General features: G+C 38.3%; 3 protein-coding genes across 3 annotated transcripts; 2 read left to right on the forward strand and 1 right to left on the reverse strand.

Moving 5' to 3' along the window:
• The first annotated feature begins 224 nt into the window (after positions 1–224).
• Positions 225–4,002, forward strand: si:ch211-105f12.2 (RIMS-binding protein 2-like). The gene is made up of 5 exons (XM_020928468.2): positions 225–446; positions 521–677; positions 994–1,118; positions 1,216–1,287; positions 1,363–4,002. The coding sequence occupies exons 1-5, from the start codon at positions 225–227 to the stop codon at positions 1,426–1,428; spliced, it is 642 nt and encodes a 213-aa protein (XP_020784127.2). The 3' UTR covers positions 1,429–4,002.
• Positions 4,003–4,890: 888 nt separating this feature from the next.
• On the forward strand, positions 4,891–8,181 carry LOC110163629 (dehydrogenase/reductase SDR family member 11-like). Its single transcript, XM_020928625.2, has 8 exons — positions 4,891–5,193; positions 5,703–5,850; positions 6,080–6,289; positions 6,859–6,953; positions 7,025–7,154; positions 7,681–7,773; positions 7,845–7,910; positions 8,031–8,181. The coding sequence occupies exons 2-8, from the start codon at positions 5,719–5,721 to the stop codon at positions 8,070–8,072; spliced, it is 768 nt and encodes a 255-aa protein (XP_020784284.1). The 5' UTR covers positions 4,891–5,193; positions 5,703–5,718; the 3' UTR covers positions 8,073–8,181.
• Positions 8,182–11,992: 3,811 nt separating this feature from the next.
• Positions 11,993–14,648, reverse strand: proca1 (protein interacting with cyclin A1). Its single transcript, XM_055147876.1, has 4 exons — positions 14,177–14,648; positions 13,971–14,103; positions 13,656–13,790; positions 11,993–13,559 (listed from the first exon to the last, which is right to left on the reverse strand). The coding sequence occupies exons 1-4, from the start codon at positions 14,646–14,648 to the stop codon at positions 11,993–11,995; spliced, it is 2,307 nt and encodes a 768-aa protein (XP_055003851.1).
• Positions 14,649–15,124: the final 476 nt, after the last annotated feature.

Raw genomic sequence — 15,124 nt, forward strand, 5'->3', positions numbered from 1 at the left:
AGGCCTTAACAACAGATTCACATCCTTTAATTTTCTTCTTAGGTTCATATTGTATTTTTATATTGTAATACAGTGCAACAGCTCCAGATCTATCCACTTCCTTCAAAGAGGATTAGTGAATCAGCTGCTTAGCTTTGTTACCTGAAATAAGGATGAGGCTAAAGAGCTGTGCTGTCTCCTGCAGCCATCTGTCTGAGTGAAGAGGTGGACTCACGTAGGTGTCCATGGACAGTCAGTTAGAGCTGGATGTTTTAATATTTCCAGATGAGGTGAGAGTTGCTACACCAGAGGACCTGCGAGAATGGGAGCTGGAGACGGCCAGCCAGGTCTCGATCCCAACTGTTCGTCTGTTTGTGGCACTATACCCATACAACCCTGCGGCAATGTCCCCAAACCATGAGGCTGCTGCAGAGGAGCTACCATTTGTCCCAGGGCAGATCATCAAGGTATGGTGCCATAAATTAGTTTATTTGAATGTAATGTGCTTCACTTGTTCACTGAACTAAAAATTGCTTGATAGGTTTTTGGTGATAAAGACTCTGATGGTTTCTATCGTGGTGAGTCTGGGGGCCTCTCTGGATTTGTGCCCAGTAACATGGTGGCTGAAGTGCCAGTAGATGATGACTACCTGAAGCACCTCCTCCTGCAGCAGGGGTTCATTCCTGTCGACCATGCAGGTAAGGAAACCACAGAAACACTCTGTACACGAGAAACTGTCAATGTGAAGTCAACTCGAAACCATGACATGCAGAGACAGGAAGCTGCTCAGTTACAACTAAAAATACACATAAAAAAACACATAAATTTATATATTTTTTATTGTTTCATTGCATTATGGTTTTGGAAGGCCGTACTCCACCATTAGTGTCTACAAGTGCTGAACATTTCAAATGCCAGATTATTTAAAACATTTGACTCACTGATTTATTTTGAGATAAAAGAGTCCATGGTTCTGATGTGCTGTATTGTTCTAAAGTGTGGGTCTTGTGACAGGTATGGCATTGACTCCTGACCTTAGCAGTAGTGTGGTGAGTGTTCCTGAAGACTTGGTGGTGCGCAGAATGGTGGCCTTATTTGACTATGATCCTTGGGAAAGTTCGCCGAATATTGACAGTGAAGTAAGTCTGATTTATGCTGCCCATTTCAAAATCTCAAATCTTGAATTTGTCTTGACAAAAATAAAAAATGTATTTTAAATATATTATTTTATTTCAGGAAGAACTAGGCTTTCGATCAGGGGACATCATTTATGTGTTGGGGGAAATGGATCAAGATGGTTTCTACTATGTAAGTGTTTATGACATTTTTACATTAGTTTAATACAGGCCACAATTTAACATAAAACAAATGTCAAAATCTCAGGGTGATCTACATGGAAGAAGAGGTTTGGTCCCATCCAACTACCTACAGCCACTGCCATGGGATTAGAGATCCTCATTTTAGGTGAAGTGCTATTTGGGCCAAGTCTTTTTTTATATTTGTACTTAAGAGATAGGTGAATGCCAAATACAGAGCATCTTATCAATGTAATTCATAGAGACATTTACATAAACTATAAAGCAAAGTGATTAGTTGGAAAATACTTTGTACAACTGATGTAATGGACATTGGCCTTAAATGTACACTCAAACCAGAGTGTATATATTTAGTACTCTCATGTTTGCCTTATGCTCTGTTTGGACTGTTTTTATATAAAACTTTAAAAATTACAAAACACAATAAAGAGAAACATTGTATTGTACCATTTTTAATTGCTGGAGTAAAGCATAGGCTACATCATTTCAGAGTATAAATTGCATGTATTTTTCTATTGCTGAAATTATAACATAAGCAAAAACAGGAATTTGACAACATTCTTTAAAAATACCATACATGTCAGTTACTTATTATAAATAAATTCACTTAGGTCTTCAGTCCACTGCCGCCAACAGTCCACTCATCCATAAAGTAGGAAACACTACACATTGCAGAGGAGTTTAGTAGTGCTTTCTACTTTATGGGTGACAACACTGTACATCTGTAGCTTCTGGATGCTCCACGTGCACATTTAGACAAAGTACATTGTTTCTGATTACATCCTTAATATTCAACCTTGCATCAATATTTCAAGCATGGTAGAGATATTATAAGTTAACCACACAAATAGCAAAATGAATATATGAGCAGCATGTTTTTTGGTCTTACCTGTTTGAACAGAGGCAGAAAAAGAAAAACCCAGAAGTGAGCGTGATCTTATATTAGCTCAGCCTCAGACAGGAAGCTTAAAAAAAATGCACATGCAAAATTTACGGAGATGTGAACTCCCACACACAACGAGGCCTTTAGCAACAAAGGATATCAAATGCACACGTATAGACCTATAGATTTTACTATAGGCCTACTATATAAGAGAAATATGTAGCACTAGCTTTGCATATTAAATATAAGAAGACTAAATAACATAATGATGCTATGTAATGCAGGAGTAGTCCATTAAATTCATTGGAGTAATCCAACAAGCAGTAATAACAGAAAATAACTAATGTGAATTAAAATGTCTGCAAATACTTATCAACTTTTGATTCAAAATAATAGGCCTAATTTGAGTAATACATTTGTGTCCATACAATTTTAGTTTTGATGTAAAATATGTGTTTTTTATTTTTGAAAAGTGGCTATGGGAGTTTTTTTAACTAAACATGTTAATAATAACAATAACTGCAATTTGTCACAGGGAATAGGTGAAAACAACAATTTAAGATTTTTTAAGCTCTTGCGCCTCAAATGTAGGATAATGCAAAATTACTACTACATGCATGAATCAATTGTAATACAACTCTGAGTTAACTAATAATGAGGGAACACAGTTTAAATTGAAGTTCTTTTTCATTACAATATGTCTCTGTTAATAAACTGGAGTGAGGTTGATGTTTCTGAGAAGTGCTTCCCGTCTGAGCTCGAGCTGAGGTGTGGGTGGGGGGTGGGGTGCAAAAGCAGTTCCCCATCCTGCAGCAGCAAGTGTGCAAGGCGTGAAACAGAAAACAGCTCACAATTCAACATTATAATGTAAGACCCAAACCTCAGAGTCACACCTAAACACAAGAGGAAATGGGGGATGGGCTGCAAACAAATATGAAAAGTACAAATTTTAAGTAAATATATATGGTTCAGTGAAAGACAAACCAACCATACAAGACAGTTGGGTAGCAAAGACTATTGATGTTTTAGTCTGTTTTATTTAAATGTAAATAAAATGCTCAATGTACTCAATATGTCTAGAATGTATTCTTGAGAATGGTTCTCTACAACAGTTAATCATATAAAATCCAAAATGGAGCTGAACTCTATAGGTTCAAATTTTCAGACACTAAAAGTTTTCACTAGACATTCTCAAAGTTCTTGGCACATGGAAGCAGACGGGCTGTACCGTAGGCGAGCATGACTTTGCACCCTGCAGATTAGCACAGAACAGTTGCTCTAACCTCAGACACTTATTCCTGTGGAACATGGGATTATACCTAAAGGGATCCCTGTAGTGCTTAGAGGGGTATAGATAGCATTACATGGCCAAAACAAGAGCCAGGTCTAATGACATTTCATCTTTACCTTTAACAGTGTGAGCTCAGACCTAATTCAATTATCTCTTACCATTCTTTAACCCAGATGTGTGCCACCAGATTCTGGGCCCTGGGTATAAATCATCTTGGTGAGCTTGTATTACATGTTGTCTAATGAAAAATGCACATTACAGACTTTGTAAAGGGCCCCTCCTGGCACTGGCCCTAGGTAAACAGGGGTGTCCCTGTTCAACACCCCTGGTGCAATGTAAACTGACAGTTACTCAAAGTCTACGGCATATCCCGCCAAAAACTTTGAGTCACATGTGACCCCAAACTAAAATATCAAGGAAGAGGTGAAGAGTTACATGTACTCACATTTAGAATCCTTTTTATTAAAAGATGAGTAGTTTTCAGACACCATAGCGTATTTATTTATTTATTTATTTTTTATTTTTTTACTGTGTAACGGACTAACGGTTACTCTTTCCACTGTAACCCTACAAGTGAGTGACAAATGTGATTTTTTTTTTTTTTTGTACAACTTCAAATGTTATTTTATTTTAAAACTAAATTACTGTGCTGTCCTTATAGCCTATAGCCTAGCTATTATGTGCATTATTTGACTAATTAACCTATTGCTTTGTCATGTCAATTACATCAATTTCAAATAAATCAAATATTACATGAAGACATCTACTCTCACTTGAGTAATTATTTCTAAACAGTTTTGTAGCCTCACTTGATTATTCTAAAGTTTGTTTGTTTTTGTTTTTTTTGTTTTTGTTTTTTTTGTTTCTAAATCCCACTCTTACATGAGTAGAATTTGGCTACATAGACCTAGCCTAGACCTATTGTTCGCATTTTGAGGAACCTGTTCACACATCATCACCACGCAGCCTAGTTAAGTATTTATGAGAGAGAGTTCAACTTTTGGGCCTACTGAGACCAGTGATCATCTGCATGGTGCTGCCACCTAGTGGAAGCTGTCACAAGTGACATCCACTCACCAGACGACAGGCACAGCAAATAGGCTTACTACGCGTATGCGTTTAAATTAGAAGTTATTGCTTTCAGCGATTGATACAGTGCAGACTATGTTCTATACTCTTTAATTAATTTTTCTTTTATTATGTTCTTTAAGTGGTTATTGTCTATTCTAAAACCTTATTGTTATTTTCATTTTGAGCATGAATGCCTCATGATAAAGAACAAAGGTCACACGCTCTGCTGGTTGATCAAGTTTATCCACGGGCCGCGTCTCATTTTTCTTTCCTCGCTTCCTTCTCCTTGATTCCTCTCCTTGATTCTGCAGGAAATGGGTGAGGAAGTCCCACCCTCAAGAGGAGACAAAGCTAGGAGAGAGGATATAAACTCCTCACTGAGACCAATAAAGTTTGATTATTGTATAAGAAGTTTGCCTCCCGAAGCTTCCCTCATGTTACCTCCTTCCTTCCGTGGTTTTCTTTGGGACACCACGTAATATGACACATTTGTTTGACAGCTTAAAATTTGAGGATCGAAGAGAAATCAAAGAGAAGGAAGTGAGGAAAGAGAAATGAGACGGGGCCACGTTGGCGCTACTCCGTAACTCTGCACTACAGTGTGGAGTTGTGTTTTCGTTTATATCGCTCCACAAACATCGATCAAATCCTAAGTAAGTTTTGTGGTGCCATGATGCACATTGTTTTTTCTATAGCCTGTTATTAACCTAGTAGCCTATTAAAAGTGCTGGTAAATTCAACACAGGGCTGCTGTAGCCTAAACTACTACTTGCACTTTCTTTTGACCAGTCTCCGCCGGATCCACAATCTATCAAGTAGCAGGTTCACTTTTTTTTTGTTTGGCAGAAACATCTACGCCGTTTACTAGGCCTAAGAAAATCTTTTATGCAAATTATAGCCACTGTCCTGTCAAATTCTAAACTGGGTTCAGCTGTCCTCAACTCTTGCCAAATTGTGGAGTTTACATAGTTATATTTCTGTTACTTTCAGGTTAGTTTTGAGATGAATTATTGTCTGCGATTTCCACGACTGTCATTCATTAAATTAATCTACATTGCTAATTTGACGACCTTGTCAGATTTAGTCGCATGGGTGCAGGAGCTGTATAACTTGGGCCTTCTTGGGTTTGAAAAGTGTTCTGAAATGATTCTTCACTCCATAGTAGGTTGTGTCGGGACATGGAGCGCTGGAGGGGCAGAGTGGCCCTCGTGACTGGGGCCTCAGTTGGGATTGGAGCTGTGGTTGTCAAGGAGCTGGTGCGGCATGGCATGAAGGTGATGGGTTGTGCCAGGGACGTGGAGAAAATACAGGTACCAAAGCTAGATATGCCTTACTACTAATACTTAGTTTTAGTACTTGTATTTAAAAAGTATAATGGGCCAAATGTGTTGCCATTCTGTTATATATGCCAGTCTATTCATAATTACACTTATGACTTATACAATACAGTATTTCAGAGATTATTCTGAAATACTGAATAATACTGAAGCCTACAGTGGTGCACAACAGTAACTGATTCTTTTTGTATATCATTAACAGAAACTTTCAGAGGAGTGCCAGGCCGCTGGCCATAGTGGGTTGCTGGTGCCTTACAAGTGTGACCTGACAAACGAAGAGGAAATCTTGTCAATGTTCTCTTACATTAAATCTCAGCATCAGGGAGTGGATGTGTGCATCAACAATGCGGGTTTGGCTCTTCCAGAGTCACTTTTAAATGGCAAAACCAGTGCCTGGAAGAGCATGTTAGATGTAAATATTGTTACAGACAATTTAATTTGGAATTTCAGAGTATTGTTTAAAGGGCCCATATTATGCTATTTCCTGATTTATGTTATAATGTTGTTTTCTCATCCCAAAGTTACCTGGAGTTATTTTGTTTTATTCACACAAACCCTGCATATTTTGGCTGAGTTCTTCTATTATACAGAAGACACTCTGTTCCACCTTGTGATGTCACGTGGTAATCCAGGAAGTACTTTACTGTGTTTTTAAACTCCATACACTTTCACTAGAATCATTTGAATGATTTCACTCCTGGAATTGCCATCTCCACTGAACAAAAGGAAAATGTTAGCTGTTAACTAGAAAACTACCACTAAATCATCACATCACAAGGTGTAGCAGAGCATTTTGAGCTTTGAAGACGTAGACAGAATCATAATAAAGCATTAGTCAGCATGCTTATGAAGCAAAACAACTCCAAGTATGTTTTTGATGAGGTAACATTATAATGTGACTTAAAGCTTGCAAGACTATTTTGCGTAATGTAGAACCTTTAAAGTGGCCACCTTATATGAATACACTTACCTGTGTTTTAGGTGAATGTCATTGGATTAAGTGTTTGCACCCGTGAGGCCTATCAGTCAATGAAGGAGAGAAATGTAGATGATGGACACATTATAAACATTAACAGGTAGATTTAAAGTCGACTAATTTTTAACATCGTCAGTCCTACGTTTTTATGACATCCTTATATTGTTGCAGCATGAGTGGGCATCGAGTGGTGAGCAATCCAGATATCCATTTCTACAGTGCCACTAAGTTTGCTGTGACCGCCCTCACTGAAGGCCTGAGACAGGAGCTACGAGAGGCCAAAACCCACATCAGAGCCACTGTGTGAATTGTTGTATATGTAGTAGTAGTAGCATAGACTGTATATATAAATGGACAGAGCTATCTCACTATCCGCCGCATTCCAAATAGGAAGTGTTCATGGAGGCGCTTCCAGCTCGTTTCCAATTGACTTCACATTGAGTCACCCTTCTCTCTATAACTGCTGCAGTGAGCATCAATTTTGTCTTAAAATTTTCGTATTAACCTGCTCTCCATTTATTTATTTTATTTATTTATTTCTATGTGTATTTAACATATGATGCATCTTAACAATCAAGGTGAAAACCAGCTCCACATGATCCTGGTGTTTGTTTGGTTTTTTTTCGCCATTTTGTCCGTTAATAAATTCCAAATGTGGACCTGGCTTCAAATTCACTTCTATAACCACGAGTATTGTGAGCTTCATTTGATTGGTGCCAAATGCTATGGGTGACATCACCCTCCCTTAATCCACTTTTTTATACAGTCTATGAGTAGTAGTAGTAATAGTAATGGTAATGCTTATTTTAATTTGTCTTTCTCTTCAGTCTATATCCCCAGGTGTGGTGGAGACTGAGTTTACGCTGCGGCTTTACTCTGAGAATTCTGAAAAACGTGCAGCAGCCTACAAACAGTTCAAGGTAGGTCTATCATATGGCAGGACTGAACACTGAACTTGCATTTATATATCGATATTGAATTTATTTTACAGTGTATTGAGGCTGTAGACATTGCTGATGCTGTGATCTATGCCCTAAGTGCTCCTCCCCATGTTCAGGTAATAGCTGTATTTTTTAATCTAAATGTCGGCCTCTACATGTTAAATATACTCTTCTTGCTGTCTTATCTGGTTCAGGTTAAGTCTAATTTGATGACATTTTTACTTTTCTTTTTTTAGATTGGAGACATTCAGATGCGCCCTGTGGAGCAAATAATGTAACATAAACGTATCCACTAGATGATGCTGTTGTGTTAACTTTAAATGGTTTTGAAATCCCTTCCCAATACAAGCCTAAATTGCTATTCATAATAAAATATATTTCCACACAGATGTATTTCTTCATTATTTTGCACTGACTCTTGTAATTTCAGCTAGAAGTGCTGTAGTTTTCACGCTTGTGCAAAATAAAAAGTGACAATGATCAGTTTGTCTAGTTTTGAATAGAGATAGCTGTGTTTGATCATCAACTGCAAACATATTTTATCTCCACAATATGATCTTTATTTGGGCTTATTGTATTTGTATTAAAGGGCCCATGTATTACTATTTCTGACCTACAGTATGTTATAGTATTGTTTTGTACATCACACACAAAGCAAACATACCTGGAGTTGTGTTGTGTTTCATTCACACATGTTTAACACACAAACCATGCATATTTAGGCTGGCTTCTTCTCATTATTATTATTCAACATTATATCATGGCTTAGAGCTCACAAGAGTCACAAGAGTCCATTTTGCATAATATAGGACCTTTAAGTTTTATTAGATTTTAAAATGATAAATAGTCTTAGATTTATTACTTTACATTTGCAAATATGATCCAAAAAATATACACAACAAACAATGAAAATACAGCATCTATTTACAGTACAGTTTTACTTTTTATCAATCAATACATTTTAAGTTTATTTTTCTTGGTGGTATTGAATTTGCTCTATAGTTTGAACCCTAAAAACAACCATGAAAATCTCAGTGCAACTATAATCTCACCACAGCAAGAACACAAAAAACAATTCTTTTCTAGCCAATATATTAATGTAAGCCTCATTTTGCTTTTAATTTCTTACTCCCCTCCTTTGCAGTGTATTAAGGTTATGTGGACATCAGAAAATCGCTGTTGTCTAAACCCTTAAGAGCACCTCCCAATGTTTTGCAACTTTGCAAACATTGTATTACCTCCTAATAAAGTTACTACTGTCTTATTTTATTAATTTTAGAGTCATATCATCTAAAAACGTCTACTGTTGTTTTTATATTGGGATTGTATTTTTTTCTAATTCACCTACACAGGATAGCAAATACAGTTTATTTAATGTTTTGGTCTTGGAATAACTGTTTATAACACTTTTATGCCCTGGTCTAACACATGCATCACTCAGACATTACACTGTCTTTGTCTGTTAAATAATGGTAAATGATCACTTTTATAATTTTCCGCTTTTCCATTTTCAAGGTACTTTTAATGCTTTACATCAAGGAACTACTCACCTATTCATGCACACATTCATACACCAGTGTAGACATTGGGGCGAGGTGGACAAACACTCTGAGCCAACTGAGCTACTGTTGCCCATTAATTAATGAGTTTTCTATGCATACCCATACCAAAGAAGTCTATAAATGCTATTCACATGGCTATTCACATAATGCTTTCCTTTTGCCTAGAGGGAAATTCTTCTGTGTAGTCAATAAGATATCCAATAGAGGCTGCTTGGAATATTAATTGATTCAGTACAGCTATGGGGGCTACAGGGTTTACTTATGTTTTATTTTTCAAACTCCAATTTTTTAATGTGATAATTGTACAAGCTTTGAATTCTAAATATCCATGTAATACTCTTAATAGGAATTCTTTAGACAAAACCCATGTGACAAATGTTTGCTCAGCTACAGCAGATAAAGACCATACAGACAAAACTAGTGGTTTATGTGGGTATGTTTAATGTCGTTATTTCACCTTGAGGATGAGACAGGCCAGTCTAACCGTTTTTATCACAAAGTGTAATTTATAATATGATAATACTTAACATGTTGGCCTTGACTTAAATTAACCACCATTTAGCACTTCAAAATACTCCTCACTTTCAGAAACACAAAATCTTGAAAGTGTGAAGGGCTTTCCTCATACAAAAATAAAATGATTAATGAAAAGGTAACAGCAGTTAATTCACAGAAAAGATTTTTCAGTTGGAGGGCCAAACCATACTGTAATAAACAGTTCACATAGAGCTGGACATTTATACTTGCATTTCGTTCACCATATCCATATACAAAGTGAACTAGTTGGTAATGTATTTGGTTTTATGTTCATGTTTTAATATGGTAAAATCTGTTCCGTTTTCATTATAAACCTCAATAACTGTTCCAAGGTCAAAGGAGCGTTCATCTTGAACAGAGAACGATTAGTATTACCACCATAATACATCACTGTCGCTTGAGTCTATTGGATTTTAGTGTGTTTGGTTTTCCTTAATCAATACAGTGAGTTAAGTTTAAATGAGTTATTGAATATTTTTCCAGTAGTATGCAGGACTGTGGCGCCCTTTCATGCTCAGTGGTCCTTGGTAGTGGTAGTAAAAAGTGCATTGTTTCCTGTTAAGAGCAAGGACATGACTTTCACTCCACACGCTTGGAATCATAAGGAGCAGTTCTTATGTCTTCAGTTTGCAAGCATCATTTGAACTGTTGGATTCAATTTAACTTGTATTAACTTGCCCTTCACAACCCTATGGACAATTTCAAGTTTGTGATTGAGAAAACTTACAAGAGATCTTTTTTTTTTTATAGATTATTATCTTGTACCAATGTTGGGAAGTAACTAAATACTTTATAGAATACTAATTCTGAGTACCAGTATTCAGTTACTCTTTAATTTGGTGGTATTCAGAATACAGTTACTCTCTTAAAATCAAAGGGATAGTTTCTCAATACTGTATCACTGTTTCTCTCAAAGACCAACTGCAGATATTTGGGTGTGAAATACACATATAATTAGTGTTAGATTGAGTGTCAGAGCATTACAGTTATTTGAACAATGGTCATATTCAAATAACAAAGAATGCTGTGTAGCTACTTTGCACTGAAAAATATTTTTTGTATTTATAAATGTATTTGTAAAATAATTTACAAATGTATACTTATAGTATATGTCTCATGAAAACTATCAGTCATCTCATTTAAACCTGTTAACATAAACCAGCCTATTAACTTACTGGGTCTAGATATTAACTACTCAAACAGAGGTGGATGTGGATCAAATGGAAAATTCCCACTTTCTCGATTCTCTGTGAAAAGAGATTTGTTCACACACCCAACTGTCTGAGTGGCTCTGTTGTTATGGCTTAAATGTGTGTGAATACTGAGCTCTTTTGAAAACTTGATTTCTATCCAAAAATCTTGAACTGAAAGTTTCTATTGTTGCCCTGTTCCCATGATGTGGCACAATAAATTAGGAACCACTTTTCATTTTAATTATTACATTGCAAACTTGTGCTAATAGCATAAAAGGCATGTTATCATGTATTGATTAGTGTCTTCTTATATAATCATGTGGAAATCAGCTGACCTTGCGTTGGGATTTCAGTTGGCTCTTTGGGACTGAGTGGTGCAGTGGTCAGGGCTGAGGGCAAGAAGTGAGCTCTTAATCTGAGCAGAGAATGTGACCTTACCAGGCCAATAGCATTGCATACGCTAAACCTTTAGTTACCCCCAAGCCTTTATTGGCTAAATAATATTGGCTATGCTTCAAATTAGCTTACTCACTAATGGCCAACAGTAAAACAGCATGAATTAACGTGTCATTACAAAATTATGCTAGTGCTAGAACTCAACCTTAAACTTGTTTTTGTCTTTTATTTTTGTTTTTTATTCTGTAAAAAATCTAAACTGAAAAAAAAAAAAAAAGTATTTTGTGTAAATGTGTTAATTTAAAATGTATATGCATAAAATGAAGCCACTTATTGAATTTGCATAATGTTTTATTGAAGGCATGCAAGAATACAATTCTGAAAGCATGATTGTGGGAGAAAGTTAATCTAAAATGACAGAAAAAGCTGTAATTTTTGAAATGTTAAATCACAAGACTCCTAAACACAAGCAGCATCACTTACTTAATATGCATTGTCTGCTGTTACTTACTAAGCTGAAAACAAAGCTACTTTCCTTTTTCTCTTTCTCTCAAATTGCTCTTTCACTTTTTCAATAGTTAACTGCATAGGGCTGAGGGCGCTGACAGCAGAGGTGGTTGTGGATTGAGGTGACCAAAAGTTATCAGTTGTCATTGAAACATATTTAACTACTGCTGGTTTAGAAGGGGGTCTTGTAACTGTGAATAGTTTGGGCTCACTTAAAGTTGTGAAGTTGGATCTGTTCTTCAACTTTCCACGTTTTTTGTTCGGAAGTCTCTTAGTGTTGACAGAAGGCATGTTTGCTGTAGTAAAAACCTGCCATGAGGTGGTTAGTTGAGTGCTGTCCATTAACCGACTTATTTCTGTGGTGATAGCAGGACTGATCTGGGCCCCACTTGGAGTTGGAAGAATAACCTCTTCCTCCGTGGTTTCAAACAAATGTTCATTTAAAAGAGACTGACCTTTCCTCTTTTTCTTACTGATCCCTTTCTCTTTTGACCTGTGTCTTTGTCTTTTTAGCACACTAAATGATGGGCTAAGAGGCGTAACATGGACCCTGCCTCTCTCTACGTCCTGAGAAAATTGCCCTGGGGTGGTTGTCAGAAGGCTAGTGCCCTCTTTCTTATTGTCCTCAACATTTTCATTCACTACTTTTTGTTTTTTATTCCTCTCCTCCCTCTCTTTTCTCAACTTTGACCTGTTCTTTTTGACTTCAGAGATTTCAATTGGACTTGTGTTCACAATGAGTGGCCTTTCAGATGTGTTCACAATGCTTTGGTCCTGTGGCTTTGATGATGCAGATGTGGTTTCTAATTGAAATGTAGGAACAGTTTTAACTTTCTTCTGTCTATTTCGTAACCACTTAGCTTTAGCTCTGTGTAAACTCCTTGTGCTGGACACTATGGAGAGAAAACCCATTTTTGTAGGTTTCCTCTTGATGGGTCTTGGTGATGTAACAGAAATGGCCTCCTGCTCCAGAGCTGGTTCATCTTTCATGACTTCATTGGATGTTTCCTCTCTAACTCCCAGCTCATATTCATTCTCACTCACCTTGTTGGATACTCTACCTATCTGCTCTGGTGACTGAGGCTCACTGATAAAGTTACTCAGACCAGTGGCTCCCTCCTCTTTGGGACTGGACAGCGGTACTGCACCACCGTCTTCAATTTTCACCACTGCTTCCTGCTTCTTCTTCTTTCTACCCTTTCCTTTTGTCTTTTTAGTTTTCTTTTTCTTTTGTGAGGGCTTTTTCTTCTTCTTCTCTGAACTCGGTGAGTCGCCTTTGTCAGAGTCAGCTGTGGAGCTCTGTGAAGTGGACACAGTGGCCAGGACTTTGATGAAGTCTTCTGCAGCCGTCATCACGTTTCTGAGGGAGGGCTCGTCAGGACTGCTGCTCTGGGAGCCTGACACTGGAGACGGTGAGGTCGGCTCAGATTGCACCTGCTCTCCACTCTTATTGGAATCTTTTTTCCTGGAGGGAGCTACCGTCAGCTCATCAATGATGTCAATTCCTCCAAAGTCGTATGGGACGGCGTCTGTGAGCACCGCAATGGGGCGCTTTTCAAATCGTTTACACCTATGACACACAGTGTAATGTTCATATGTAATCCCATTATCCCACAAAAGTATGTTGCAAATCATCTTAAAGAGAGATTTAATCAGTAATACTTACAGGCCATACCAGTGGCGCTCGACACACTGCTCTTCATATGCAAATGTAAAGCAGGGAGCCTCAATGACATTGAAGAAAGCTTGCCCAACCACTCTGGAAGATGTGTCGTTCACTTTCCTCAGGCATGCTTTGAGTCTGCTCAGAAATAAGAAACATGGAGCATTTTGTCATTTCACAGAACAATTGACAAACTATACTTCCATGGTCAACGACTATTGAATGTTTTATTAAATGCTTTTTTGTGGAGAAAATGCATTGTAGGCTATAGTCTAATACATTGTACTGTCAAATATGTTTTCATTAAAAAATAATTACGTTTCATCGCAGTCGCAGTGACTGATGGAGTGCCATTTGAAATTTGTATAGCCATAGTTGGAGGAAAAGGCGTGGATAACGTGAGGGCAGTGGTCGTGGGTTCGACAGCAGCTGTCAGTTTCAGCAAAATCACCTGCAAAATTCAGTCCACAGTTGATCAGTGCGCTAAACATTGAATGTTGATAAAATTTTGAATTTCACTGTACCTAGTTGATTGTAATTATCCGCCATGTTCCCCGCTCCACACCACAGGGTCCCGGGATAGGTGAAGCCTCGCTTGGCTCGTCTATGCGCTTGGTCCGTAGAGGTGAGTTTCTCGCTTTGCTGGAAGCGCTGGCAGAGCAGCCTGGATTCATCTATGCGCTGATAGGCTGCGTGGTCCTGCTGCTCTACGGTGTCATCTCTGTGTCCCGCCTTGCACTCGCGCGTAAAAAGCATCACCTGCTCTGGATTCTTATTGATAGAGCAGTCCACGAGCGCACCCGCGGAGGTCACCAGCGAGCGCACCACTTCTGCTCCATCGGATACTTCATACAGAAAAAGTCCTTGAACTGACGAGACTTTGGAGCAAAAACTTTCTTTGTCCGGTTTCATTGCGTCAAGTGCACTGCTTACTAATCCTCCTTTGACCAGGTTTCTGTCCAGAGAGGACAGGAAGACGAGCAGGACTGACCACATGATGCCTTCAGTGGCACTTTCAGCACCACTGGATGGAGACAGCTCCTCTCTTGTCCTGCACACTCCGCTACCCTCCCACTTTTAAGTGGAAGCTGCGACGGTGCGATTATTAATACACGGCAGAGTGTCACGGGGAGGAGTCAGCGAATTAACCTCTAACTTCAACCCCGCCTTGAAACCACTGCTCAGCACCTGCTTTGCTCACGTGGGGTAAGCCCCTGAGCCAAAAGACCCGCAGAAAGGCCGGGGTTAATGTAGGGTGCGTGTGTAAAACATGGGCCTGATCCGGTGACCGTTAGTTACCCTACTTCTTCTCCTCCTTTTCCTGCGCCCCCCTCAAAGCGGAGATTTACTTTGGGAACACGCAAAGAGGAGGTTCAAACTTGGGGCCGTTTTCCATAGCAACAGGCATGGGGTGATTGTGCCAAACCAGGACATTGGAAAAGTTTCAAGTGCCACAAAACAGACGCAGAATC

Source organism: Boleophthalmus pectinirostris, unplaced genomic scaffold (assembly GCF_026225935.1).
Source record: "Boleophthalmus pectinirostris isolate CB_2022bp ecotype Guang Dong unplaced genomic scaffold, ASM2622593v1 HiC_scaffold_9, whole genome shotgun sequence".
Lineage (NCBI taxonomy): Eukaryota > Metazoa > Chordata > Actinopteri > Gobiiformes > Gobiidae > Boleophthalmus > Boleophthalmus pectinirostris.

What these genes read in the sequence shown, in the direction of transcription:
- LOC110163629 (XM_020928625.2), top strand. Translation starts at nt 5,719, where the DNA reads ATGGAGCGCTGGAGGGGCAGAGTGGCCCTCGTGACTGGGGCCTCAGTT. An exon ending in CACATTATAAACATTAACAG is followed by an intron (nt 6,954 to 7,024) that starts GTAGATTTAAAG and finishes ATATTGTTGCAG; the next exon opens with CATGAGTGGGCATCGAGTGG. An exon ending in AAACCCACATCAGAGCCACT is followed by an intron (nt 7,155 to 7,680) that starts GTGTGAATTGTT and finishes CTTTCTCTTCAG; the next exon opens with TCTATATCCCCAGGTGTGGT.
- proca1 (XM_055147876.1), bottom strand. Translation starts at nt 14,648, where the DNA reads ATGTGGTCAGTCCTGCTCGTCTTCCTGTCCTCTCTGGACAGAAACCTG. An exon ending in CACTGCGACTGCGATGAAAC is followed by an intron (nt 13,791 to 13,970) that starts GTAATTATTTTT and finishes ATTTCTGAGCAG; the next exon opens with ACTCAAAGCATGCCTGAGGA. An exon ending in GAGCGCCACTGGTATGGCCT is followed by an intron (nt 13,560 to 13,655) that starts GTAAGTATTACT and finishes TGTGTGTCATAG; the next exon opens with GTGTAAACGATTTGAAAAGC.
- si:ch211-105f12.2 (XM_020928468.2), top strand. Translation starts at nt 225, where the DNA reads ATGGACAGTCAGTTAGAGCTGGATGTTTTAATATTTCCAGATGAGGTG. An exon ending in CATTCCTGTCGACCATGCAG is followed by an intron (nt 678 to 993) that starts GTAAGGAAACCA and finishes GTCTTGTGACAG; the next exon opens with GTATGGCATTGACTCCTGAC. An exon ending in ATCAAGATGGTTTCTACTAT is followed by an intron (nt 1,288 to 1,362) that starts GTAAGTGTTTAT and finishes TCAAAATCTCAG; the next exon opens with GGTGATCTACATGGAAGAAG.